At 52.1% G+C, this 26,627-nt stretch overlaps 1 protein-coding gene across 6 annotated transcripts in view; it reads right to left on the minus strand.

Moving 5' to 3' along the window:
• Positions 1-256: 256 nt before the first annotated feature.
• The window catches only part of Ccdc33 (coiled-coil domain containing 33), a 91,913-nt gene continuing 65,542 nt past the window's right edge, over positions 257-26,627 (minus strand). For 2 of the 6 annotated variants that reach the window (XM_085844664.1, XM_029481081.2), the window contains 9 exons: positions 5,176-5,335; positions 4,807-4,898; positions 4,454-4,585; positions 4,263-4,356; positions 3,186-3,334; positions 2,627-2,833; positions 1,906-1,992; positions 1,419-1,532; positions 257-444 (listed from right to left, as the gene is read on the minus strand). In XM_085844664.1, coding sequence (XP_085700790.1) covers positions 319-444; positions 1,419-1,532; positions 1,906-1,992; positions 2,627-2,833; positions 3,186-3,334; positions 4,263-4,356; positions 4,454-4,585; positions 4,807-4,898; positions 5,176-5,335 — 1,161 coding nt within the window. In that variant the 3' untranslated portion in view covers positions 257-318. The remainder of the gene's footprint in view (positions 445-1,418; positions 1,533-1,905; positions 1,993-2,626; positions 2,834-3,185; positions 3,335-4,262; positions 4,357-4,453; positions 4,586-4,806; positions 4,899-5,175; positions 5,336-26,627) is intronic. The other 4 variants (XM_085844665.1, XM_021172511.3, XM_021172514.2 and 1 more) reach the window with 4 other exon arrangements.

Below are 26,627 nucleotides of genomic sequence, written 5' to 3' on the forward strand. Positions count from 1 at the left end.
AGAAGAGCAATTGTTTATTCCACAAGAAAGACAAACTTGGGCTGGAGAGATGGCTCAGTGGTTAAGAGCACTGACTGCTCTTCTGAAGGTCCTGAGTTCAAATCCCAGCAACCACATGGTGGCTCACAACCATCCATAATGGGATCTAACACCCTCTTCTGGTGCATCTGCAGACAGCTACAGTGTACTTACATATAATAAATAAATAAATCTTAAAAAAAAAGAAAGACAAACGCTTATTGACTGACAGCTTTTATTAAAGGCATCTTTGGGGGCAAGTGAGTCCCCAGCACATGGTGAAGGAGATCTGCTCCAGTCTCAGGTCTTCTGGTTGTTAGAGATCTCAATCTGGGAGTCTGAGGGTCTGTTGAGCTTCTTGTCTGAGCTGGGCAGGGAGGGTTCCAGTTTGGAGGGCTGCTGGGGATTCTTGGATGCTCCAGCATTCTATGACATGCAAGTAGAGCAGATGAGTACATCCCCACTCCAAGGGCATCTTATCTGGCAAGTCAGGCTCCTGAGTCTTCAAAGCCCAGTAGGCTGTGATTTCTGACTAACATTGGAGCCCATTTCATCACCGAAGGTGACCCCTCATATCTCTGGGTCCCTAGTGCTAGATAAGCTTACATAGGTAAGCTATGCTCCCCAGAAGCCCCTCATCCTTCGGGTTCTGTCTAGGGGTGGTAGAGCCTTGGCTGCAAGCCAAGTGCTGATTGCGGAGGGTAGGAAAATCAGGATCTTTTTGTAGGGTGTGAAGTCCCAGGGCTGACCCTCGGGTAGGGAGCACTGGCTTATCTGTGGTTAACTATTTGTTCCTGGAAAGAAGGCAATGTGAATCTATCCCTAGTGTTGACATAACCTAAGGAGGCAGCTAAACATGCCGTTAATCTCAGCACTTGGGAGGCAGAGGCAGGCAAAATCTCTGTGAGTTTGAGGTCAGTTGAGGTCAGCTTGATCTACAAAGTGAGTTCTAGGGGCATCCAGGGCTGTTACACAGAGAAACCCTGCTTTGAAAAGCTGGAAAAAAAGAAAAAGAAAAAAAAAAAGCAGCTAAACAGAGAAACGGGTGGGATGAGGTACAAGGTATTCTGTGAAACCAAAGTAGAGCAAGAACATTCCAGAAATGCTAGTATAGGTCATTTCTCACCCACACTGATCTCCTAGAGGTTCACAACAACCAATGGGAAAAGGGACACATGGGCAGACACTCCTGCCCCTTTGGATGGGTGGAGGAATGGAGGTCACTTGAATATCCAGTTTGCTGACAGTGCAACCTCAGCTCAAGACTTCTGACACTTACTTAGCTTACGATCTAACCCCCCACCCCACATGTGATTTTCTCAGGGCCCCAAGATATGGGGTGGGATGGCTTCTAATCCACCACCTAGATTTCCAGGAACTACTCTGTCAGGGTCACTCACAGGCTGGTCTATGATGATGGAGTTTGGTGGCTGTCCAAAGCCGTGTTGTTGCTCTTGAAGACGAATGGCCAGGTTTTGCTTCTCTCGTGCCCAGTGACGAGCTGACTCCTCCAGCTTCAGACATGGAGAGAAGCCATTGGAAAGCCAGCAGTCAGTATGGTTTCCCCTCCCTCAAGCCAGGACAATCAGAATTTGGGGCGATCCTCTGGGAAGAGGCAAGCAAGCTCTGGTAGTAACAAAGGTGAGGCGCCAAATGCGCAGCCCAAGACACAGTCAGATCTTCTCTGCACTTGGTATGGAGTCCAGTCTGATCTGAGTCTACACTGGGCCTTGACTCTGGTCACAGACTTAAGACTGACCCTCACATACTGAGCCTAATTCTGTCAGACACTGAGCCTTGACTCTGCTTGTATACTAAGCCTTGCCCCTGGCCGTAGGCTGAACAGTGAGCCTGGTCCAGCCTGATCAACCCCAGCACCTCACTTACCTGGTTTTCCAGGGACAAGATCCGACTCTGAGCTTGTTCTAGCTTGGCCAGGAGGTTAAACTTGTCTGAAGTACCACCAAGGAAGTCCTGTGGGAGCATACACTACTGTAAGGTCCTAGCTGGGAGCAGAGGCCAAGAGCCATGGAAACACAAATCTACTGCAAGAAAAGCCAGCCAGGTGTGGGTTTCAAATTCAGCTGTGGATACAGAGCCTCACTCCTAGGCCAGAGCCTCTTCCTTAAGACTGTCACAAGGCTTCACGTGCACTTAATCTCCCACGTGGCTTCCCATTCAGTACTGGAGAGTCTAACCTAAACCATTTTTTTTTTAAGGTGGGAGAACATATATTCCAGGCTGGCCTTGAACTCACTACACTGTGAGAATGACTTTACTTCTGCTCCTCCTTCCCCCATTCTCCTGAGTGCTGGGGTTACAAGCAGGTGTAGATTTATACAGTGCTGGGGATCGAACACAGGGCTCCACATATGCTAGGCAAGCATTCTATCAACTGAGCTGCACCCCCGACTCATACCTAATGCTTTAACATATCAACTGCTTATGTAAATGCATTAATACATGGAATGTGGTTAAACTGGAGGTCTTTTGTAGCATAAAGGCTCATCAGAGCAGAGGATACCCATCTCTCACGCTTTGTCTGGCTGCCCATGCACTGGGATAACGCAAGCAGAACTCGCGTCCTGGGATGAGGAAGCACACTCACCTGTGTCCTCATGCCACCATCGCTCCAAATATTGATTTTGGGTTTGTGTACAGCAGGGGCACCTGGAGCAGCCTGGGCAGTGGAGTAGCCTCCTGGGACACCCACCTGTGCTGGCAGGGTCTCTGTGGACTTGGAGTGGCCCGGGCCATTTGTGTCTTGTAGCCTTTCTGCCAAGTCTCCACCTGCTCCCAACTCCCTGGGATCCACCTGGGATGGGGAAAAGGGCTCTCCAAGGCTGCACCAATCCCAGAAGGTCCTGAGAGGCCCCATGGTGGGAGGGTGTCCAGATGGGAGCAAGTCAGGTGGCAGGTGAAGTCAGGGTTCAGGGGTCAAGGGTGATCCAGGGCCTTGCTCTCTCCCAGGATGGCAGACAATGGTGAGATAGTTGTCTTAGGAGTGCAAGAGCAAGGCCCTAGTACGAATGTTTCCAGTGCTGTTGGGTGCTGGGAAGCCCAGATTCTGGGCCGAGTCTTCAACTTGCTTCATGCGAGGGATGACTGTGGGCTATCTGCTGACCAGTGCCGGCAGGCTCAAGCCAGGCCTGTGTGGCAGCTCTTACCGGTAGGGCCTGCTGCTGCAGAATGATGGGGGCTGACTGCTGGCGGTTCTTTTCCAGCTCTGTCCGCAGCCTCGTGTTTTCTGCTAGCAGCATGGAGTAAAGATCAACAGCCAGGGTCTCTCCCACGGGGCCCAGAGGAATGCCCGAGGCTGTGAACACAGGGAAGGCTGTGAACACCGGGACAGGTGCTTGCGAGATGGGCTCTCCTGCTTTTATGTGCCTATTAGCCTCAGTATCAATGGCTCTCCTTTGCCAGGAGAATCAGGTCCATATCCCTTGGGCTGTCCTCCCAGGCTGTTTAGATTCCTACGTTTTCCCCATGTCCCTCCCTGCTCGACTCTCCTTGTATTTGTCTCTCTGGTCACTGTCTGGTCCTTCGGCCTGGTTGCCCTTTGCAGACTCACCCAGACTCCAGGTGAATAAGATTCCCTGAGAATTTCATTGTTTTCTAATGTCTTCCAGCCCCTGAGTGCCTAACCATCCACGAAGACTGGGCCCAGGGCCAGAACTACAGAGATACTTGGAGATCGTTCTCACATGGCGCGGGAGATGATCCACTTGATAAGGTGTTATTTTATTCTTTCGTGCTTATCAGAGACATTTTTGATTGACAGCTGTGGATGGCTGTGGTTTACACCGATGGGGAAAATAAACTGATACTATCAGAGTGGTCTTGTCTGTTTGCTTAGGGAAGGCAGAATAGGATAGATGCTAAGAGCTGGGGAAGCCAAGGACTTGGGGATTGCAGCCTTGGAGGCCATCCCTCCGGGGATGTCTCTCTCTGCCCCTGTAGTTCATAGGGCCTCAACCTTAGAGGTCTGGTCTCTTTCTGCCTGGCTCACACACTGTCCTTGTGTACTAAGGGGCTTCCTGACAGAAGAGGGCTCAGATCACTATGGAAGCTCTCAGTACTTGAGAGAGGTGAGAGTAATACTTCTCAGGGTGTCTCTCTCCAGCTCACAGACATAACAGAGAACTGACTCTTCTCTGAAGGTTCTTGTGAAACTGGGTGTGGGGGGGGGCAGGGCAAAAGCTGGAAGGTCATTTATTCTGATCTACCTTGGGGAGCAAACCCACCCATGATAGGCTTCCCCTGTGGCCTGTTTGATGGTATTGGTTCCTTCCTCTCACAGAGCCTTTCTTCCAAGATCTGCTCCATCTTCTCGATCACCTGGTGACAAGGTGACAAAGTGACAAGGCTGGGCTGGCTTGAGACCTCACAACTTCTAGGCTGCTGCCCCTCCTCCACAGCTGGCCCCAGCACCTGCCTTCTCCTGGTGCCGTACAGTGTCCTCCAGGGCCTTCATCTTCTGCAGCTTGTCCTGGTAGCGCCTCAGCTGTGCAGCCTGTGGCTGCTGAGCCTGGTACAGAAGCAGCAGCTCCTTCTCTCGGTCATTCTTCTGCAGGGTGGAGGCCAATGGGTACATGAGTTTCCCCAGCCACGAGGGCACACGAGGGATCCATGAGAGTTACTCCAGCCACGAGGGCACACGTGGGATTCTGTTGAAGCCTGAACTGGCCGGCTTCCCTCCCCACTGTGGACTTTCTCTCTGCTCCAGATACTTCCCAGGACTGTGCCCGGAGGAGGAGCTGTCCCTCTGTCCAGCCAACCCTAGCTCACCCGAATCAGCTCATTTTGCAGGTGCTGCACCCTGTCTCGCAGCCTCTTCATATCCAGTTCATTCAGCAGTAACTTCTGCTTCATGGACACTGCTGGGGTGGGAAGAAGCTGGCTCAAGAATAGGTGGAGGCAAGCGCACCCCAGCTCTGGGGCTTGGCCCAGGATTTTCTGTTTCCCCTCCTAAGACATTATAGCTAAGCAGGTTGGACAAGTGTGTCTACAGTGGGGAGGAGTGGGAGGGGTAGGGGACTCCGGAGATGGGACACACAATATCTGGAGAACGCTCCCTAGCTCCTGACAGTAAGCAGTGAGAGCCCTTGGCTGTGCTCAATCCAGAGCCTGGGCCCCAGCATGTGTCCAGGGGCTCACCCAGGTTCTCCTCCTCAGCCCTGCTCTGCTCTTCTATGCTCTGCTGGCTCAGGTGGCTCCTCAGCATGCCATTCTCCTCCTCCAGGATGTTGGCCTGCTTCTTCAGTGCCAGGATGTCCTCTGCCATCTTCTGCATGGCCCTCCGGTAATTGTTCATCTCCTAGAAGCCCAGAAGCCTCAGCTGAACTCCATGCCCAACCCCCAGGATCCCACTCTACATCCGCACCCATAGTGAGTCACTCTTAAGGTCACCCTCAGGTTGTACCCCCCCCCAAACCCTAGCAATTACCCAGAGTTGTTGGGCACGGTCCTCATCTCTCCTGGGAGTATTAGGAGGGCCACACGAATGTGTCTCCTCAGGAACCACACTGATTCATGTAACACCAGGGGAACACAGGGTTCAAGTATCAGGTTAAGAAACCTGTAGGCAACAGTCTCAAAAGGATGGAGCCATGTTTCTAGACCCTGAGTAAATCCTATCTACTTCTTCACCTTCTCTCTTCTCCTGCTCCCTTTTCTAACTCAACTCCTCCACAGAAGGAGTCTCTTAGACTGCCCACCAGAGCCACTTGGGGGCTGGACTGCCATCAGCTTCCCAAATAGCCCAGCATCCAAGAAGAGACACCAAGAAGACACTGAAGACTCAGGTAAGATCTCAAGGCCAAGATCAGGATCCAGATAGAAGATGGAGGAGATGCAGCGCGTGGGGGCAGGAAGCCAACTTAGGTCTGGAAGGGCAATAACCATAGTCTTAATGATCCCTGGGCTTCCCCCACATCCCAGGCCTCCTGCTAAGTGCTTTAGGTGCTGATCTGCATTCAACCCCCAGCAAGCCTATGGGATAACCACGTTACAGAAGAAACTGAGAAAAAGCCCCAGAGGGGGCAAGCAACCTACTCAGTGTTAGGAGTAATGGGTAGTGAAGTCAGGGTCTGAAAGGGCTTTGAGTCTGTTTGGTTCTTTGTTTTCTTTTTTCCTTTTTTATTCTCTTTCTCGCTCTCTCTCTCTCTCTCTCTCTTTTTTTTTTTTTTTTTTTTTTTTTTGAAAAAACAAACCACAGTCTGCCTATATACGTACAGGGCAACTGAGCAGAATTCATATGCATTTCGTGTGTGTGTGTGGGGTGCCTGTGTGGATGCATGTGGATGCTCAGCCTTGAATGTCAACCTCAGGAATGAGATCCAGTCCTTGAAGCAGTGCAAGTTTTCTTCGGCCCAGAGATCATCAGTTAGGCTAGATTGCTTGGTCAGTGAGTCCTTAGGGTTTTTTTTTTTTTCTGTTTTCCCTTTTTCATGCTAGCACTACAAACACTCCGTCACTGTACCTAGCGTTTACATGTGTGCTTGGCCTCAAACTCAAGAGCCTACATTTGCAAGGCAAGTACTTTAACTCCTGAGCCTTAGCTTCAGCCCTGAATTTGTTTGCCAACCAGATTCTGTACTATTCAGCACAAGTTCCAAGCATGCCATGCAGTATCTTAAGATCACACACACACACACACACACACACACACACACACACAGAGAGAGAGAGAGAGAGAGAGAGAGAGAGAGAGAGAGAGAGAGAGAGAGAGAGAGAGACTGAGATCTGAGATACAGGCAAGCAAGGTTCTGGAAGAGAATGGCTCAGAGCAGGGTTTGGGAGGGAAGAGATGGGAGGCAAGTGAGCCCTCTGAGCTGCCTGTGGACTTCTGGGTTGTGGGACGCCTTGCTCCTGTGGGTGGGCCTCCCAGGACCAGCCTGGCTCCCAGGACCCAGAAAACACAACTCTACATCCAACTCTCCCCTGGTCTCCAGCTGCTTGGGGGAGGAATCCAGCTATATCCCAGCTATAGTCTCCCACCTGCTGCATGGTGTGCCACGGCTTTCTAGGGGAGGGGAGTCCCCAGCCAGCAGGAACTCATCGGACACCACCAGTCATCTGCCACTGCTGTCTAGCCTTCTGGCTATAGTCCCTCTGACTGGTGCCAGTATTGGCTCTATCTCCTTAGCATCTGTTCTTGCTTCCCCAGATCTATGCCCATCTGGTATCTTCAGACAGAGTGCTAACTGGGACCCTGAACTTGGGACCACACACACACAAACACACACACACACACACACACACACACACACACACACCACACCACCACACACACACACACACACACACTTTGGTGTCAGGGACATGTGTGGAACTTGGGACCACCTGGAGGCCTAGGTGTTGCTGTGAGCTCAGGTTGGGCTGTGCAGGTGTCAGAGAGTTGGTCTTACTTCTGTTTCAACGGGTTGTTCCACTTAAATTCTTTTCTTTTCTTTCTTACTACCCTGGGCTTGCTGGCTCCCCCTCTGCTGGGTGGCCTTCACTTTATGACTCATCTGATGCCTGGCTGGATCTAGGGCTCAGAGCTTGGCTGAAGGAAGTCTTTGATATCTCAACAGAGGATATTCATCTTCTGTCCTTTCCTCGATGCTTCAGTATCTTATGCTGCTCTGATTAGAGTGGCCCCAAATGGGGTTATTAGCTTATATGGTTATCGCCTCCATACATACACAGTCCCATGTGCACAGATACAGGTTCAGGAAATCATATTCAAGGATGATCCATGCAGCACAGTCTATTGTCTTACACTACTGCTTCTCTGGTGTCTGGTCTGTCTGTAAGGAATGTCCTAGAATTAATTGTCCTTGTACAGAGAGTAGGCCAGACTATTGTGAAATGAAGAGATCATGTGGGGAGTCAACACCATCCTGACCTTAACTGGGATGGGATGTGTATGTGCACCTAGAAGACATTTTGGACAAGAGGTTGCCAGCCCCTTGGATGGCCGTTAGTAGGGGATTTTCCTTTCTAAGACCCTACTGTTCATCATCTCTGCAGTTCTGGGCTGTGAAGGGACTAAGCTCTGATCTGTTATTTGTACCCTCCCTACAGAGGAAGAAAACAGAGATCATAACAAAGAAGGGAAGGACAGAGGGAGATGTTGGCTTCTGGTGAGGTGGCCCCCTGCCACAGCCATCAGGTCCTCTGGAGGAGGATCAATGGGTCCTAGGGACTCCATCCCTTGAAGAGTAGCCCTGTCTTCCTCCCCAGCCTCTTAGCCCAGCCCTGCCTATTCACCCTGGAAGAGAGGCTTCCACCTGGAGACTGTGTGGGCTCCTGCCTCATCTTCTTTACTCTGGCCAGAGTCTGTTTCTGTGGGAACTTCAAATGCCTCCATTTGCATGGCCAAGTGGGGACCTTGTCAGCACAGCTGGGCTGGGAGACCGACCACAAGGTTCAAGCTGGCAGCCCTGACCTCTGGCCACAGCCTGCAGCCGGGCTGCCCTCAGGGCCACGCTGTGCGTCATGTCCTAGCCTTGAGAACCCTATGCTCTGGATTTTCCTTGCAGTCTCGCTCTCCCGTTACCTTCTGGGGGAGGGACAGGTATGCCCTTAGACATCCCGACTCAAATGCCACTGTGCCTGACTCCAAGGTTCCTTACCCACTAACACTCCCTCCTAGAACCTTTAGAGCCTGTCAGAGTGAGACAAGTCAGAGTGCCAGGCTCTGCTTTTCCCAGCTGCCCAGGAGTGGATTTTACTGCAATCACAGCACAAAACTCCAGTGTCCTCATCTTCGGGATGAGAAGTCAGCCCCTAAGGACTAGCGCCATCTGAGGACAGTAGGAAGGTTAGCCCTGACGAGCACTAGGGTGCCTGGAGATAGTAACTCCCTTCTTAGAATCACTTTAAGGTTCTTTAAAAACATATTCAAGAATTGCCGGCGCTGGTGAGATGGCTCAGCAGTTAAGAGCACCAACTGATCTTCCTAAGGTTCTGAGTTCAAATCCCAGCAACCACATGGTGGCTCACAACCATCTGTAATGAGATCTGACTCCCTCTTCTGGAGTGTCTGAAGACAGCTACAGTGTAATAAAAAAAAAAAAAAGAATTGCCCTGGGCAGTGGACCCCGAAATCCTTCTTATAGGATGAGTCACAGTGGGAGGATGGTGGGGATTTTCTGACAAGTGCCCTAGGGAGATTGCTTAGACCCTGGTCAGTGCTATGGTAAAGTATAAAGCATATTACCCAGTGAGGATCTTCTAAACACACCGCCAACTATGTAGTCAGGATAGCCCTTGTATCAGCACTATGCAGATGAAGAAACTGAGGCTGCGAGCAGCGTGCCCAGAGACTGTCACAAAGCCTGTGCCCAAAGAAGCACGATATCCCCCAGGGTGCTCAAGGCTTGCTGAGTGCCACTTTGTACAGTTCTGGGCCACTCAGGTCCTCAAAGAGAGCCAAGCTAGACAGTCCTTGCCTTCGGTGGTTCACTCTACGCTGATGGGGTGGCAGACCCTTCCCGTGTCTGTGGCAGAAGGGGCTTCCAGGAGGCCCGTCCCCGAGCTAGGAAACCTGAGAAAGCTTTCTGGGGGCGGTGAGGACCTAAGCTGTTTTTGGAATATGGGCAGGCTGTACCTGGAAGGAGGAGGCAGAGGAGAAATTGTGGGGAGGGGAGAGCAAGGGAGAGAAGCAGGGCAAGCCAGAGACGTGGGCTCAGGAGCCTGGTCTCTGCTGCTGGGCACCAAAGGGCCCACGCTGGAGGGGTATAGTAAGGGCTCGCTGGCTGCTAAAATACGTAGGAACAGAGGGGTATAGGGACCAAGAGTAGTGCTGCATGAGAGGCGGTGGCACCCTCTGGCGGAGGCCGTGGGACCCTTGCCTGGCGGAGGCGGCAGGACCCTCGCCTGAAGTAGGAGGCAGTTCCATAGAAACAAGTTGAAGACAATGGGTGTGGACCCAGCAGACTGAGGGAGCACTGGGAAGGCAGTTTTCTAGGATATGTGTCTCAGGGAGAGCGCGCATGTTCAGATTTGAGAAATGGGGAGAAATTGGTGGTGGGTGCTGAGGAACCTCGCAAGTGGCAAAAGCCGGGTGACCGAGCCAAAGCCACAGGGCTCCTGAACAATGCTGGGGCTGTGGAAAGTGGTGACAGTGTTGAGAGCAGGGATCTGGAGCAGCGGGCTAGCTTAGCCTCTGGCTCTAAGCCCCACGGCCAGTGCTGGTGGGCACGAGATGCTGGTGTGTGGTTTGTCTTTGCTGCCGCCAGAGGGCAGCCGCCTCCCGCCAATACTCTTGCTTTTAGTCTGTCCCAAGAGGCGGCCAAGGCTTCCTGAGATGCCTGGCAGCCTGTGTGGTAAAGAGAACTGTGTAGTGTTTCAACATCTAGGCACTCCCACTCCCCCCCCCCCCCCCCAGCACACACGTCCTTTCTCCAGGTGATCCAGCTGTTCTTTCCAGACCTGGGCTGGCTACGATGGGGGCGCCATCACACAGCAATTCTTAAACCTCAGCTGGGTCCTTTGTTAGCTCTAGGGCAGATTACGGGCCTGAGGCATGAGGGTGAGCTTGGAACAAGACCCATAATGAAGCTATCTTAACTCCCCCCACAGCGGGATCACTTGAAGCTGACCCTCACGCACACAGAACTGGCGGGAAGGAAGAGATGAGCTTTAGAGAGCAGAGTTAGTTACTCTTCTCCCTCATGTTCCCACATCTTTGCAGAGAAAATTCTTCTACCCAACTAGCATACTCCACAAACCTAGAAGTGCCAGCTGCCTTTGTAGAGACCAGCTCTGCCCTATCCCTAAACCCAAGCCCACACCTAAGGATGGCCAGGTTCTTGTCTAGTTTCCTTGATTGTAACAGGTCTGGAGGAAGGCCATTCCACTCTTTGCTGAGGTCTGGTTGGTCTTTTGTTTCATTCCTAAGGGGTACAGGTACCCTGGATGTTTATAAAGAAAGTGTTCTGTGGAACCCAGGCAGCCAGGTCTAGGTGGAGGACCTGAAGTGCTACCCTGCCCCAATTCTCTCCACCTACCCACCATGGCTCTCAGATCCCAGCTACCTCTACTCTCTACACAGCCAGCTTCTCCTCCAGGCCCTGCCTCCTGGCTCTCTACATTCCTATAGCTAGGTCCTCCTCTCAGCCTGCCTTCCTTCCTTCCTTCCTTCCTTCCTTCCTTCCTTCCTGGTGGACCATCAGGACAGCTGAAAACCCTTCCCTCTCATGGAGGGGGAAGTGTGTGTCCCGTGTCATGCCCCTCCCAACCCCAAGCAAACTGGCCACTGGCCTTGGAGGCCCTTAGGAAGAGGGAAAATGAGGGGAACTCCTCCTCTCTCCTAAGTCCACTGTTTTCCCAGGGAGAAGCCCAACTAACCAGGGAAAGAAGGAGCCATGGTAACAACCTGGCTGCCCTAGCCCAGCCTCCAAGTCATTCCTACTGAGGACACAGTTGAAGCTTCACCTGCTCTGACCAGCAGCTACCCTGACCCATACCGGGATGGCAGTGCTATCTACTAGCAACCACGCCTACACACCCCAACAGCTTCTCAGGGGCCTGACAGACTTCCCTAGCCACCACCTCTCCTGTCACCCTTGTCACCTTTCTATGCATAGCGTTTCTGTGGGTCCCTCAGGATGCCAGAGACCTTTCTTGTTAACTTTGTATTTTTAGTATCTTAAAAAGGAACGAATCCCACTTCTTTAAAATAAAACGTCAACTTTCAGCTTGTATAAATTGGTGCTGGCCTCGCCCAGTTCCTGAGTTACAAGGAACTGGGAGTCCACTCCAAGGAACCGGCATGGGGGACAGACGGTCTGTGATTTACTGAAAGAAGGGAATGACGTCCCAGGGGTTGAAGTTCAGGCAGCCACAGTATTCACAGGAATATGCAGTGCCACCTCGATCCTTTGTCCACCCAATTAAGGGCAAAGGAAAAAAAGAGCTTCCTTCCTAATGACCATGGGTGGGAGGATTACCATAGAACCAGTGGCCCCAGAAGTGCTAGTCACTTCTTAACCTTACTACCACCAGAGGGCAGGCAAGGGACCCTGAAGAGCCCATTGGCTGGTACGTTGAAGTCCAAGCACTAGGTGATGCTCTAGAGTGGGTGGACAGCAACCCAGCAATCCACGACCCAAGGGGAGGTGCTGGGAGGGTTGGGGCAGGCCAGCTCTGCAGCAGGGTTTTGGCTGGAGGTGAGAAAAACCTTGGTGTAGGAGTAGCCTCAGTGGACACCTTTCTACTTGTCACTACCTGGAGTGGTCCCAGCTTCCCAACTGGAGCCCAGCTCTGTTGGGGTGGGGAGGTCCTTGTTCTTAGAGAGTTGCCAGTAGCAGTGTGGGCACTGGTCATGCAGAGGACCCTACTCACTGCTGGAAGTATACATAAGAAGCAAGAGATGAGGGAGGTGTCTCTGGCCAGGCAAAGGCCAGGAAAGAAGCTGGAGGCAGGGCTACTGTGGGCATGGGCCGGGACTTCCTGGAAGTCACACCCAGCCTTTTGTTTTTATCCTTTGCTCTGAGGCCTTCCTCAACTTTGCCCCATCTCTAAGGGTCCACCCTGGGGCCCCTTCTCCCAGGAAGCTCCAGGGAAACTGTTGGGTCAGAGCCTGGTTTCTGAGGCAGAGGTGGGACTTGATTAGATGATGTTTGAGAAGAACTGCATCGCAGGTCGGAGGCCAGCACAGCTGCAAGGTCTGGGCCCTCATAGCACACAGGTGGACTTCATAGCCACAGGTGGGCATTATAGCACACAAGTGGACATCATACCACACAGGTGGACTTCATAGCACACAGGTGGGCATCATAGCACACAAGTGGATCATACCACACAGGTGGACTTCATACTACACAGGTGGGCATCATAGCACACAAGTGGACATCATACCACACAGGTGGACATCATAGCACACAGGTGGACATCATAGCACACCCATCGACATTATAGCCACAGGTGGACATTATAGCCACAGGTGAACATCCTAGCACACAGGTGGACCTGGCCAGGGATCTGGAGCAGGCCCAGTTTGCCTGGCCTGCCCAATTATCCAGGGTGGGTTGTGTCCAGGGTGTCAGCCTCAGGAGCTCGGTGTTAGCACAGAGAGTAGTTGGGAGCCATAGCAGGTTCTAGAATAGAGGACCTATTCATCTGAAATTCTGTTCATCAAATAATTTCCCTTGACTGACAGCTGGGCCTCTGAACCACAACAAATCCATGCAAAGTGCTATTGCAAATAGTTTCCCCTGCTCTATAAAGGTTGCCCTCCCGGGGATAGGGACACAGTAGCTCCTTTATTCAGTCCAAGGTTATAGCAAAGAAACAAAAGCACATTGCATTTTCTCTGTCTTCTGTTCTTTTCCTTCCCAAGCAGCAGAGAAAGCTTTTGTGCTTACCTTCCTGAAGCTCTGAGGGGCTACAGGGCCTTGGCCTGCATCTGACCCCGGCCCCTGTTTAATTGGCCCCTGCAGGAGCCAGGCCAGGCTAATTGGGCCAGGCCAGGACCACGGGGCTGGAGCCTGAATGGGCACAGAGGTTTGTAGAGCTTTCTGAAAGATGCCATCTAATTTCCTGCCCCTGTGCCCTGCCCCCAGGCCTTGCTCGGCTTTACCCAGCTTTCAAGGCTCCACTCTGGGTCCTCCTTCTCCAGAAAGAGCCTGTACCCTGTAAGCCAGCATCAGCTATCCTCCAGGATGTGGCTCAGAGTCCTGCCTCTGCTGGTTGCAGTTTGGAGCTGACCTGACTGACCCTTGCCTTCAGGCCAGGGAGTCCAGGGCTGCTGTTCAGGGGGCTGTAGAGGGGACAAGAGCTCTCCCCAAAGTGACTCTGATAACCCTATCACAAGGATCCTTCCCTGTTGGTCACCTCCTTATTCCCCTGCTTTCAGAGAGAGGCTGCCTGTGATTGTACTCATGGGCCTTCCCTGATGCTGTCCGCTGACTGCCAGAAGCCCCGTCCTCTGTTTTCTTCCCCTCATCTGCCTTCTTCCTTCTCTGGGTTCTGAGTGTGGGCTCTAGTGGCCTGGGTTAGAACCGGGACCCCCATCAAAGGTTCCTGAGACCAGGATCAACTAGGAGTGGTGTCCTGGCCCTCCCCCACCTTACCTCCTACTCAGACAGGCTCTGGGAATGACTCTACTGGTTGCCTGGCAACACACCCTTACACACCTGCAGCTTGAAGGAGCTGACCCATCACAGGAATCAGTGGGTATGGGGGTAGACTTACAGAGCGGCTGTCAACTAGGCCCAGGACAACCTTGGGAGCTGCAGGGGCTGGGTCTCCTGGCTCCCCCATCTGTGCAGATAGCAGCTCTGTTACCCAGTTTGGGTCCTCGGGGACTGTTGCTACAACAAGTGTCTGCTTGGTGACTGGGGCTAGCCCTGAAGCAAGCAGGAGGCAAACCATGGGGCCTCTTTCTTTTGAACTGGGGCGGGGGACCCTTGGATGGGGTGATAGAACAGGCTCACACCTTGGCCAGTGAATTGCAAGGAAATGACAGGCCTAGAGAGAGCCATGAGGGGGGGGGGTCCTTCAGGACCTTAGGCTTCTGATACTGCTACTTAGAAACCCTCCCTACGCCCTGTCCTCCAGCTCTGTCTTGTCTGATTGTCCCCTTTGTCTGTCTCCTTCTCATGGCTCTTTCACCCGCTGGTCTCACCCTTTGTCTCCCTGAATCTCGCTGTACCGCCCTAGCTGTACCCAGGCCCCAGCAACCTAAGCGGGGCTCACCCTCCTCCCAACAGGCACAAGGCTCCACACCCCACCCGTGACCCCAGGGGCCTCCAGCTCTGTTTTCCTGATGGTCTGGGCAAATTCCTTTCCCTTTAGTTCAGTGCAGACATGGGTGGATGTTTTTGAAAGGAACTCTCTAGGAAGCAAAGGAAAACAAACCCAAACACCCCAACCCAGTACCTAGAAACGCAGGGTCCCAGAGGCAGGGCTCTCTACGGCAGCCAGCCACGTGAGCTGCCTGAGCTGAGGGGGGTGGTGGCTGTCACTTGTTAGCCTGTCTGCCCCAGGCATTCGTGGATTGCATCTTTTCATGATAGGACCCCATCAGCAACCAACAAGATGCCCTGGCAGAAACAGGGATGTCGTAAAGATGTGGTGCTGGTTTAACAAATGCATACGGATTCTCTGGAACCTCTGGGGTGGTGCAGAATTGTCTGAGTCAGACACCTCTCCTTCAGAATTGCTATCCACAGGGGCCTCTGGCCCCTGTCAGTATTGCTGATGTAGGCTGGACTGGGGGAAGACTCACTTTTTCTGGTTTGCTGGCTTCATTTCACACACACACACACACCCGTAGCTCATATTCACCTGTCCTAGTGAGACGGAAAGACTGGGCTCTGCCACTAATTCCCTCAGACAGGTCACCCAACATCTTTAGGCCTCGGTTCCATTCTGCGAGATGGTCCCCACATCACTGCATCCATCGAATGGGGTGGTCAGGGGACAGCATGTTGCTCTGATGCTCTGAGTACATACACTCCATGGCACATAGGAGTGGCTCCAGAAATAGGATTTCTTCTTTGTGTCACTTATGGGGGACTCTGGAGGGCCCCATACTCTCCAACAGGGAAGAGAATGTGAGACTTGATGTGTGTGCCTCCCAGGAAGCACCAAATATAGGCTTAAAACCACCCCAATCCATCTGTTTGGCTTCTCCCCTGGCTGCTGCCTCTCCCTCCCACAAATCTAGGGCCAGAAGCTTAGGAGGAGGGCACTGGGCCACTGGTGGCTGCCCCTCTCCAGCCAGCCTCCAGCCGTTGTCCCCGAGGGGCCCCTTGGACCCCTTGTCTGCTGCACTGCCAATCGATCGAGTGTTCTGCCATCCTCGGACGTGCCATGAATTTTTCATCAAAAGCCTGTAGACTTTGGGAAATGCACAATTAGAAGCACCATCAATAATGTACCACGTGGAGGCATCCACAGGGCGCAGCCAGGCCCCAGACGTGACTGTCTTCCAGTCCACTCTGGCTAGAGACAAGAGGCGGGCCCTGAGTGCACCCTTGGGGGGCCCAACTTTGGATACAGAACAAGTACAGCTGCTATGAGAGAGGCAGCCACACCCTTGGCTGCTTGAGCCAGCTCCTAGGAGCCCAGGACAGCCACAGGAAAGACTAGCCTGATTTGGGGAGTTCTGTCAGTAACACAAAGGCGGACGGGTACCCCACAGCTCATTCCTTACCCCATATAGCACATAAGATGCCAGACAGTTATAGGAAGACTTTGGTCTGGTTGATTTTGTTTTTTGTTTCTGTGGACCTAGTGCGTGGCTTATCAAGGCCTTAGGAAACAGCAGTTGTGAGGCAAAGGTGCCTCCCAGAGCTAGGCCAGGACTCTGACAACTCCTAGGTCAGAAAGCTGTGCTGTAGGCACGATAAAGTGATGCATACCTGTAATCCTAGCACCTGAGAGGTAGGAAAGGCCGCCTGAACTACACAGAGCTCCAGGCCAGCCTGAAATACCAAATGGGATCATGTCTTAAAAAAAAAAATATATATATATATATATATGCTGAAGGCAGAGACAGTCTATTCAGAAAGAACAGTTCAACAATACTACCTCATTGCTTGGTTGGTTCTCTGGGAGGCAAGCTGGAGCCAGTAGGCCATGGCCTGTCCTGCCCCCACCCACCCAGAGGAGCTGTCCCACCCTAGGCTCCTGGGCTGCCCTTGCTCAACAGAGTTGGACATGGTTTCTTTGACCCTTTCCAGTCCTGTGAGCCCAAAGTGTCCCTGTTGTTGGAGTAGGGACCCATATAATCCAGGCTTTGGGGAGCAGAGCTGGAACCAGGAAGGAATATCAGAACACCTGTGCTCTGAGATCACTGGGTGTGAGAAGCGGGTTCCTTGGCAGGGCTAGGACTCAGCCCGCTGGGGTCAGGATGGGGTGAAGGGCTACAAGGACCTCAGGCCAAGGTTAGCTCACCAGGTTGGGGAGCTGGGATGGAGAGGGAGGAGGGGGAGGGGGAGGGGGGGGGAAGGAAACAATGCCCTGTCTTTGGTGATCCTAGATTGACCTTCCCTGAGAGTCACGGCTGCAGGAAGAAGGCTGCTTGTGTCTGTTCTGCAGCCCACCTGAGAGGGATGCACGGCCCAGAAGCTCTTGATAAGGACACATGAAAAGCACAGATGGCGCCAACAAGTGCAAATTAATTGAGCAAAGCCTGCGTACACAGGCACTGTGAACAGGCGGCTGACAGGAGGGGAGGGGCTGGAGGGGGACAGGGCAGGGAGCAGGGAGAAGCCTTAACGAGCACTTATCGATGTCTCCCTGGATCCACAGCCCAGAGCGCAGTTATTGACAAAGCCTGTCTATAAATCTCCCAGCCATGTCTCCAGAAGCCTTAATTACTGGGCCTCATTACCCTTCACACCTCTAGGCTCTTGGGGACCAGCTTGGGCAGGAATGGCTGATTCACAGCAGCCTTGCTGAGCCTTCCCATGGAAGGGGCCCAGGTTGGGATGCCTGGGTCAGGCTGGGGCTATGTGTCCAGAGGAGTAGGCGGGGTTCAGGCTCCTAGGCTAAAGAAAGGACGTGAAAGGGATTTTGCAGCCAGAGAGCTCTAGATTCATGATCCAATTTGTCCAGTTACTGTTGACTCCAGGAAACACCTCATCTCTCTGTGCCTCAGTTTAACTCCTATACAGTGAGGAGAGGGTTGTAAGAAGATTGAGTCTATCTGTGTCCAGCACGTACCATATGAATGTAATGCTGTCTGGCCACAGTCGGACCTTGGGGGCTCTTCTTTTGCACATCACATCAAAATATGAGGAAATCGCCCCAACCACAAAACGATGGCCCAACCTCTCCCGCTCCTGGCTGACATAAGGATCACTGCAGCCTTGCCAGAGACAGGTTTGGCTTCACTCATTCCCTCCTGCCTTCTAGGTGTGAATTAGCAAGAGAGTAATTAACTGTCTGTCCCTTTCATCTGCATCACCAGCTGCAATTTCAGGCCTGGTCTTTCCCACCACAGTCAGAACCCGGAAGCTCTCTCCACCAGCCAGTCAGCTGACCTGGAGGATAGCAGCTGCGCTCCTGCGCATCGATGGCGAGTCACCCACTTGCTCCTTTGCACATTCTCTTTAGGAGAGCATACGGTCCAGGCTTTAATTGGAGGCAATTTTACCCCCTCCCCTGAATTATTCTTGTGAAGCTGTGTGATAGTGGCTTCCTATTCATTGTCCCCAGGAGGCATCTGACCAGAAGAGAAAGCCTGGGTTGAGGCTGTGGAGGGGAGGAAATCTGGAGGTCTCTGCCTGGTCTCTGTCTGAGGAAAGGAGCTCTGGGTGCATATCTGAGCCTTTTGGAGGCTCAAAGACCTCCTTGAACATGGTGTATGTGTGTGCGCACATATGCATGTGTGTATGTGCCTGTGTGTGTGTGTGTGAGTGTGTGTGTGTGTGTGTGTGTACTGGTGGATGCATTGAGGTGACAAGGGCTCAGGTGTCATGGGCAGCTGGTGGTACAGTAGATAAATGTGAGACCCGGTCCCCCTGAGCTTCCGTCAGCCAGTCTTGGGTCAGCTGACAGGAGGATCCAGGAGGTGCAGACTCAGAACAGGCATGTCTATGTCTGCCCTGTACCCAGAGGACTTAGCTCTCTAGGATAGCTATGGAGGTGGCTCAACATCAAACCATACACTTACTCAAAGCATCATGGGAATTTTGGGATATGTATTTGTATATATCACATATATGTGATATATATGTATAAAACTTGTTTCTACTTCTTGAGTCTGAGTTTTGTAGAGAGACACGCTTACTCCAGGGGCTTTCTCAGAGAGAGGCTGGCATGCCTGAGAGATTCTTGGGTAACTAGGTGTTCTGTCTGGGTATGGGGCATGTCCCCTCGCAGACTCCACCTGCACTGTCTCTTGAGGGCTCTGAGCCAGCACCCTTCTGATTCCACAGAACTCAGCTTTCCAGCCTTTAGCCCAGGCCCCGTTGTCTCAGCCCTGTGCTGTGGAAAGCCTCCAGTTCACTTGAGCTATCCACAGCCTCACATAGTGCTTTGGTTTTTGGTGTCCTGGTCGAGCTTCCAGAAACCTGTATCTACCTTGGCCTGGTGAGGGTTCATCCCAGGGCTCAAGGGTCCCTTGAGAGCTCCCTCGTGCCTGGCCTGTCACGTAGCCTCTTCTGGTCACTATCCCCTTCACACTTCACCCTCCCTATCCCTGAGAGTCTTCCTGCAGGAAGCCCTAGGCAGCGTTAGTCCTGTGTTGGTTACTTTGTCAATTTGACAGGATCTGGGATTGCCTAGGAGACAAACCTCTGGCACATCTGTGAGGCAGTTTCTAGATTAGGTTGATTGTGGTGGGAGGAACCCCCCTAACTATAGGTGGCCCCATTCCACAAGCTGGGGTCCTAGGTAAATAAAACAGAGAAAGGAAGTTGGGTGACAGCACTCATCTCTGCTTCCTCACTAGGGATGCGACGTGACGGGTGCTTCCTGTGGCCGTCCACTGAACCCTCACCGTCCGTACAACCCAGGTTAAACCCTTTCTTCCTGAAGATGCTTTTGTCTGGATTTCACACAGCAACGAGAAATGCAACGGATGCATTAGGTCCTGTGGTCTTTCCAGGCAGGGAAAACCCAATGGCATCTGGCAGTGACCGAGAAGGGCTGGATGGGTGTCTTAGTTAGGTCTCTACTGCTGTGATAAAAGCACTGTGGCCAAAAGCAGCTTGGGGAGAAAAGGGTTTATTTCAGCTTACATTGTCCAGGGAAATCAGGGCAGGAATTCAAGGCAGAAACTTGGAGGCAGAGCTGATACAGAGGCCGTGGAAGAGTGTTTCATGAAGGAGGCTTGCTCGGCCTGCTTTCGTATAGAGCTCAGATCACCTGCCCAGTGGTCACTGCCCCCTGTGGAAGGGTCTTTCCATATCAATCATTAATCAAGATGATACCCCACAGACTTGCCTATAGGCCAATCTGGAGGCATGCTCTCAATTAAGACTCCTTCCCAGTTATGTCTTAGATTTGTATCAAACTGACCAAAAGCCAGACAGTACAGAGGGTAGCTCGCTTTGCCTGGGGGTATTCTCCTTGAGTGTCAGGGGATGGCCCTTGCCCATCTCAAACCCAGGACAATCTTATCAAGCTTGCCTAGTGTCCTGTCTCTGCCACATCCTCTTCCTTCTCAGCTGCAGGTTCCCCCTAAGTTGAGTGGTCAAAGAGTGGGGTGTAAGATTTTTCAAAGCAGCCCTGACCACTGTCATATAGGGTCTTGGAAAGTGAGAGAGATGAAGCCTGGTCCCCAAGATTCCTTCCTCAACTGTCCTCCTCACTCAGGCTTTTTATAGCTCAGGAAGCCCTTTCTAGACAACCAAGCCTTACACAGCCAACCTATGGGGTATTCCCCCTGTTTAGCAGTAAAAGGTGGAGATTTCCCTGAGCTCTGACTGGGGCGGAACAGTTAGCAGGAACCCTGGGTCAGCAAGCTGCCAGCAAGGGTGTTTGATATGTTTGGTGGGGTGCCAAGAGCTGTGTTAGGGTGAGAAGACTATTCTGGGGTCTCTCATCCCATAAAGAAGAGGAAAGACAAAAGGAAGAGGCTTTCACCTTTAGCTTCACAGCCCACCACCAGCAAAGTAGGGATCAAGAGGGGGTGTCCACAGAGCCTGATACGGAAGCTGAGATGCCTCCAGTAGCCCTAAAACAGCCACTTGCAGTCCCTGAGCTACTGCTATTCAGTGCAGTCCCTGAAGCCCACATATTTGCATATCTGAGAACAAAAATAATTCTGCTGCCGGCTTAGCACCACCAAGGCTGCAGCCCCCTTTTGTCTGTTTGAATAAGAGCTGGCTAAGGGCGGAAGGATAATTAGTCCCCTGTGTGCAGTGTCCCCCATACCCCCCTTGAAGATTTAAAGACGCAGTCTAAATACTCTGTGCTATACTCCCACAGCTGGCTGACTACGGGATGTCTGCATCGGCAGGAGCCGATAAATGGGCATTTTATCTGATTAAACTGGGAGTGAACTGGCTGTTGTCTATTATCTGTAGGCTCGATTGGATATTTAGCACTGTGTGTGTGTGTGTGTGTGTGTGTGTGTGTGTGTGTGTGTGTATGATTTTCTGGTCTGTATCAAGAGAAAATTGGATTGTACTGAGCAGCATTTAATCTGGCACACAGGAGTACATTCTAATAGAGTCACAGAGCAGGAAGAAGAGACAGGAGACTGTGTCCTTGGGCAGCAGGGGCTTCTGCATGGGGCCTTCTGTGCTCTAATGCAGTCCTCCTTTGCTGTCTTGTTCTGGCCCTCCTCTGGGCACCGCCCTTCCCTTCTGGTGAGGAGTTAGTGGGACCACCAGAGATGCCTACTGGAAAAATGTGCCCCTTTAGCCCTGAGAATCCCTTCCTGCTTCTGGCTCCATGCTCCTGAAGGTGGCAGTGCACCCTTGCACACACAAAAGAGGCTGAAACTGAATAAGGTGAAAAGAAAAGAGGGCAGGCAAGGGAGAAGTGAGCTGGGAACAGTGTCCTCTCCCCAACCCCACTAACAGCTAGGGTCGGTGAGAATCTGTTGAGGGCTGATATTCAGTGTATGGGTTAAGGCAGGGGATAGAGCATCTTCCATAGTTGGTTGCTTCAATCCATTTGTAGCTGAATATTGAGGTGTGTGTGTGGTTTCTCTCCTACTTTTGTGTGCTCCGGCCTGTCTCTATGCTTACTAGGAAACTGAGGCAGCTCTCTATTCCAGAGGGGCTGGGGAAGAGGCATGTGCATCAAGATGCAGACTTCTGGGTTCTGAGTCACAGGTCTGGCTGACTCAGGCTGCTATGGGAACAGGTTCTGGCTTAGAGCCTTAGACCTGAGCTGGCCACTCCTGTTGTTGGCCCCAGTTGGTGACAAGATGGGGTTAGGTACTCTAATTGTACAATATCAGGTTGGAAGAAAAACTGACTGAAAGTTTGGGGGTTGAAATTGTCTGTATTAACACATAGGCTTGGCACTGTGTGCCTAGTATCATGAGTCGGATGAGAGGGCTGGCAGCTTGCACAAGGGACTAGCTCCAGTGCCCAGGTCAGCAAATCTCCCCAGCTCTCCCTGCGTCCACTGCCTGTGCCTCTTTGAGAATTGATGACTCAGCCTCAAGAACTAATGACCTCATCTTCTCTACCTTATTTACCATGGACACCACACCCTTGCCGGCCCAGCACCAGTTACTCAAGGGCAGGATGGTCCGTGGAGTGGACCACCAGGCAGTGCTGCCATCTTGCTGAGAGTCACTTGCTCCAGCCTCATTAAGTGTGATGGAGAGGATGTTATCAAATCCAGGACCCCACCCGTAGATCAGAGCCCAGCTTGACCCAGAGAAGGGAAGGCCTGCAGGGGGGCTTCCAGGCACGGGTCTTCCAATGATCTGGAGCTTTCTCTGAGGGTAATTTCTCCTGCCTCTGGGGGCCCTTGCCCTGGGTGGTCACTCCTTCTCAGCATCTCTCAGCCAGATCCTTCAGGTACTTGGGCCAGGTCCTGAGCTGGCCAGTCCACATTCCAGCAGCCTTTCAGTTCTCTGCACTACACCCTTTCTCTCTCCTTCCTAGAGGGCTATGTTCTCCCCATTTTACAGATAAAGAAACTGAGGTCTAGAAATGAAGAGATGAGCTTGGGATTCAATCCTTGGAGAAGACTGTGTTCTGGTCCTGGTCATGCCCTTTTCCCATACTCTATGTGTCTCTCTGCTGGCCCAGGGCTTCTGAGCACAGCTGTCCTGGAATGGAGTTATCTTTATGTGACTGTCACTTGAGGACAGGCTTCTGGAGAGAAGGTACTGGGTGAGCTGTACTGTCTCCCCTTGCCCTGTGCAGTCTAAAAGATCCCATGAACATACTCATTAGCAAGTCTCCTGAACAGTGGACAGCTCCTTAGGGTCCACAGTGCAATGCAACCCACACTTGCCAGTCCTCTCAGAGACCTCAAAAGGTGAGCAGGAAGATTGATCCCTGGACTTAATATCAGAGAGGTGGAGAGACTTCTCAAAAGTCACATAGCTCTTGACAGAAATCTGCTACAACTTCCCAAATTAGTGGTGGGTTCCATGTAGTGAGGTCACAAGACCTGACACAAAGCGGCTGCTGGAGAAGCTGCTGACTGCATGCATTCACGTGATAGACTTTGGGGAGATAAGCAGCAGCTGGGGTACACAAAAGGGGGATTCTTGATGTTTTCAATCCTAGTATGTATCAAACCCCTTCTTGGCTCCTTGAGCTTCCACTTAACTGGTCTTTCCTTCTTGGTCTCTGAGGTCTCTTCTTTCCCCCAGCTTTCCAAAGCTGACTTCCTTTTCTGGGCCTCTGCAGGCACCCTTTGGTTAATCACCACAGAGTTTCCTCCAGGCTAGCCCCAGTATCTTTAGGTCCAATAGGGGCATAAATGGTAGGTCCACGTATGTCCTAAGTCACATCCCTGGGCTTAGGAGTGAACTGGAAAGCTATTTGGTAATCGGCCTTTTGGAAGATCTGAGACTTCAGGCACTGCTTGATGTTGTAGGGCACGGGATGCTGGGCCCTTGAGTCTCTGTCCAGGAGACCGGCTAGTGATGTGGGTGGGGGCTTTCACCTTGGGTATGGCCTTATGTCTCCTTGGTCAACTGGATCAAACCCTTCCAGTGGGCAGTGGCTTTCAAAGCTGGACAGCACTGGTTTCTACCAGCTCTGGGGATGGTGGTTGGGAGGGAGTGGGGGGGGGGAGCTGGCCAACAGGGGGCCTTGCTCAGCCTGCTTGCTCCCAGCACACACCCACAGAGAGACAATAAATTGACAAACACTTAATCTCTCTGCAAATTGAAACGCAGCTGTAAATATCTGGCGCATCCCAGTAGCTGAGTTATGAGTCTCGTTTATTAATCTCTTTAGTCTTAGGTGATGGATGGAGAAGGAGAATGGCCCATCTGAGACGCAGCGGGGAAGGGGAGGGTGAGGAACAGCGGGCAGGGGACTGGGGACAGGCTCTGGAGATGGAGTCATGGGGGAGGCCTGGAGATTTGTGTCTGTTCTTTTCAGTCTCAGAGGGTCTTACAGATGGAACATTTTCATTTCCACTGCCCACACTCTTGTTAGCTTTGCCCACAGCCTCAAGAGGGAGCAAGGAGACAATATTCCTTTCACTTAACAATGAGAAGGCGGGATCAGAGAGGTGGAATGGTCTCTCTAATCTCACACAGCCCTGGAAACAGACAGAAGGTCGTCTGTTACAGCTGTGGGTGCCAAGTGGAGCCTGAGTCTGAAGGAGAGACAACAGGTCCGATGTGGGATGAAGACCTCTCTCCTCTCCATTATTTCCCAAAGGCCTCGTAATTAATTCTCTTTCTCCCTTCTCACTCTTCTCTCCCCATTCTCTTCTCCCACTCTGTGTGCCCCCCTCTCTCCTTCCTTCCCTCAATCCTCTTTTTCTTCTCTTCTCTGATCCCCTCTCTGCCACTGTGTGTCTCTCCCCTTCCTTCTCTCGGTGTCTCTCTTCCTCTTCCCCCTCCTCTTTCTGTATGTGCCTGATGTGTGAACATGCATATGTAAGTGAGTACTTGTCTGATGTGTGTATGTATGTGTTGTGTGTGTGTGTGTGTGCATGCACGAGCACGTGTGCCACATGCACTGAGGAAGCAAAGGCAGACACAGGGAAGAGAAGAAGCTGTTGAGGTCTCAGCTGGCTGTGACTTTCACATATTCACGGCATTTATTTTTAGAACTCCTTCTTCTTGGTTCCCTGGTTAGGAGGTGCAGAAGTGCGGGTCTCTGGGAAGACTTCCAACCTGGAGGAGCAGGGCCTATGGGGCCTTTGTAAGTGTATAGTGGACATGTGCCGTGAGGTCAAGGGCAGAGAACTGGTGCTGTGTGGGTGATAGGAACTGGGTAGACCATTCGAGGCAGAGAAACTGGGAACAGTAGAGCCTGCAGGATAAGAGGGATGGGATAACAGCTAAGCAGGGAAGATGGATGCTGGCTTCAGTGTTGTGACCTGAAGGGCACCCAACCAGGTGAATATTTTGGCACTGAGGTGAACACAGGTGGCTCGTATTCTTGGTTGCCCGAGTTTCTGTCCCTCTCCTCTGCTCTTTGTCTCTCTGGTTCTGCAGAGGTGATGGCTATAACCATGGAAGATGTCCTCTCAGGGCTAAGGGGATCTTCTGCTTGGCCTTGGTCTTGCTCTGGTGTGGCTGGCAGCCACTGAGGTTTCTTGCATAGGATGCATCCTCTGCCACTAGGTGGCACTGAGTGAGCCAAGGCTGCCGTTGAGCCTGCTGTCACCTGGGTGGGGTCTTAGGGAAGGATAGAGGCTCCAGCCACACTTCAGAGTCTCAGGGAACTAGGGCACATCTGCTCTGATGTCTTCTGCTGACAGAGGCAGAAACTGGGGCCCATAGAGGGGAGTGGAGTTCAAGGTTACTTCAAGGAGAAATGAGAGTGAGTGCAGGGCCCAGCATGGAGCCAGGCCAGGAGAGGCTGGGCTTTGTGATCAGAGGCTACTGAAGGAAGCAGAAAAGATGAAGGGTCAAATGGGGCAGGTCTGGAGCAGAAAACCGTCCACACCATGGAGATGGCCAGAGTAGATTTTCCCAGAGCAAAAAGGCCATGCAAAGAGGGAACAAAGGCTTCAGCCTACCCGGGTCTTTGCTACATGACCAGACTCCCTTTCTCAAGGTCATACGGTCTTCTCTACTCCCCAAGGGAGCAGTTCTACCATGTTACAGACAATCAGGGCTCAGGGACATGAAGTGACAGAACTGGGTAGGCACAGCAGGGATCCCCTCTGTGCCAGTCTGGGGAGGGTGGCCTTGGCCTAGGCAGTCTGAGCTCCTGGCCTGAGCCTGAACTTCTTCAGCTATGTGCCTCAGGTGAAGCCAGCTGGCCTTTCTCTCCGTGTGCAAATGGAGCCCTGTCAGGGGGAGTCACCCTGCCACCCCTAAGTGCAGTTTAACCAGGACAAGGACAGCTAGTGACTTAAAGAGTCCTTGGGGTCAAGGTCGGAAACTTGTAGGACCCACAGACTCAGGAAAGGAAAAGAAAATCTTGGGCTAGGGAGTGGGGGCAGGGATGTGGGGATGGGAGGAGGGTGGGGAAAGGCTTTCAAAGAGAGAATGAAAGAAATGAGTTATTCCAGTGTGGGGAGCTCAGAAAAACTCCACTGAATCTTTTAACAACCCTGTCAATTATTCATCTTCTAGCATGTGGGCCCTCTGGTTGGCCACAGAGCTGCTGTGAGCAGGGCAGAGGGAGGGAGGGAAGTGAGAGAAGAAAGAGAGGGAGGGAGAGAGTGGGGGATAATGTCAGAGAGAAATGGGAATACCCAGAGACAGTGGCATGAGTGTGTGTGTGTGTGTGTGTGTGTATGAGCATGTGTGTGCATGCATGGATATGTGCAAGTGTGTGCACATGTGTGTATGTGTGAGTGTGTGTGTATATGATTGTGAGTGTGTGTATGTATGTGTGTATGTGAATAGATATGTACAAATGTGTGCACATGTGTATATATGTGTATGATTGTGTGTGTGTGTGTGTGTGTGTGTATAGGGCAATGGAGGGAAACAACCCCTGCTTAAACCCCTGGGTGGAAGACACTGAATACCTTATCTAAAGCCTGGTCCTTGTCCTTCAGGAAGCCTTCTTAGGTGCTCTCTCATTCTTCTTCCTTTCTTC

This window comes from Mus caroli, unplaced genomic scaffold, assembly GCF_978045245.1.
Source record: "Mus caroli unplaced genomic scaffold, Mus_caroli_1 scaffold_11, whole genome shotgun sequence".
Lineage (NCBI taxonomy): Eukaryota > Metazoa > Chordata > Mammalia > Rodentia > Muridae > Mus > Mus caroli.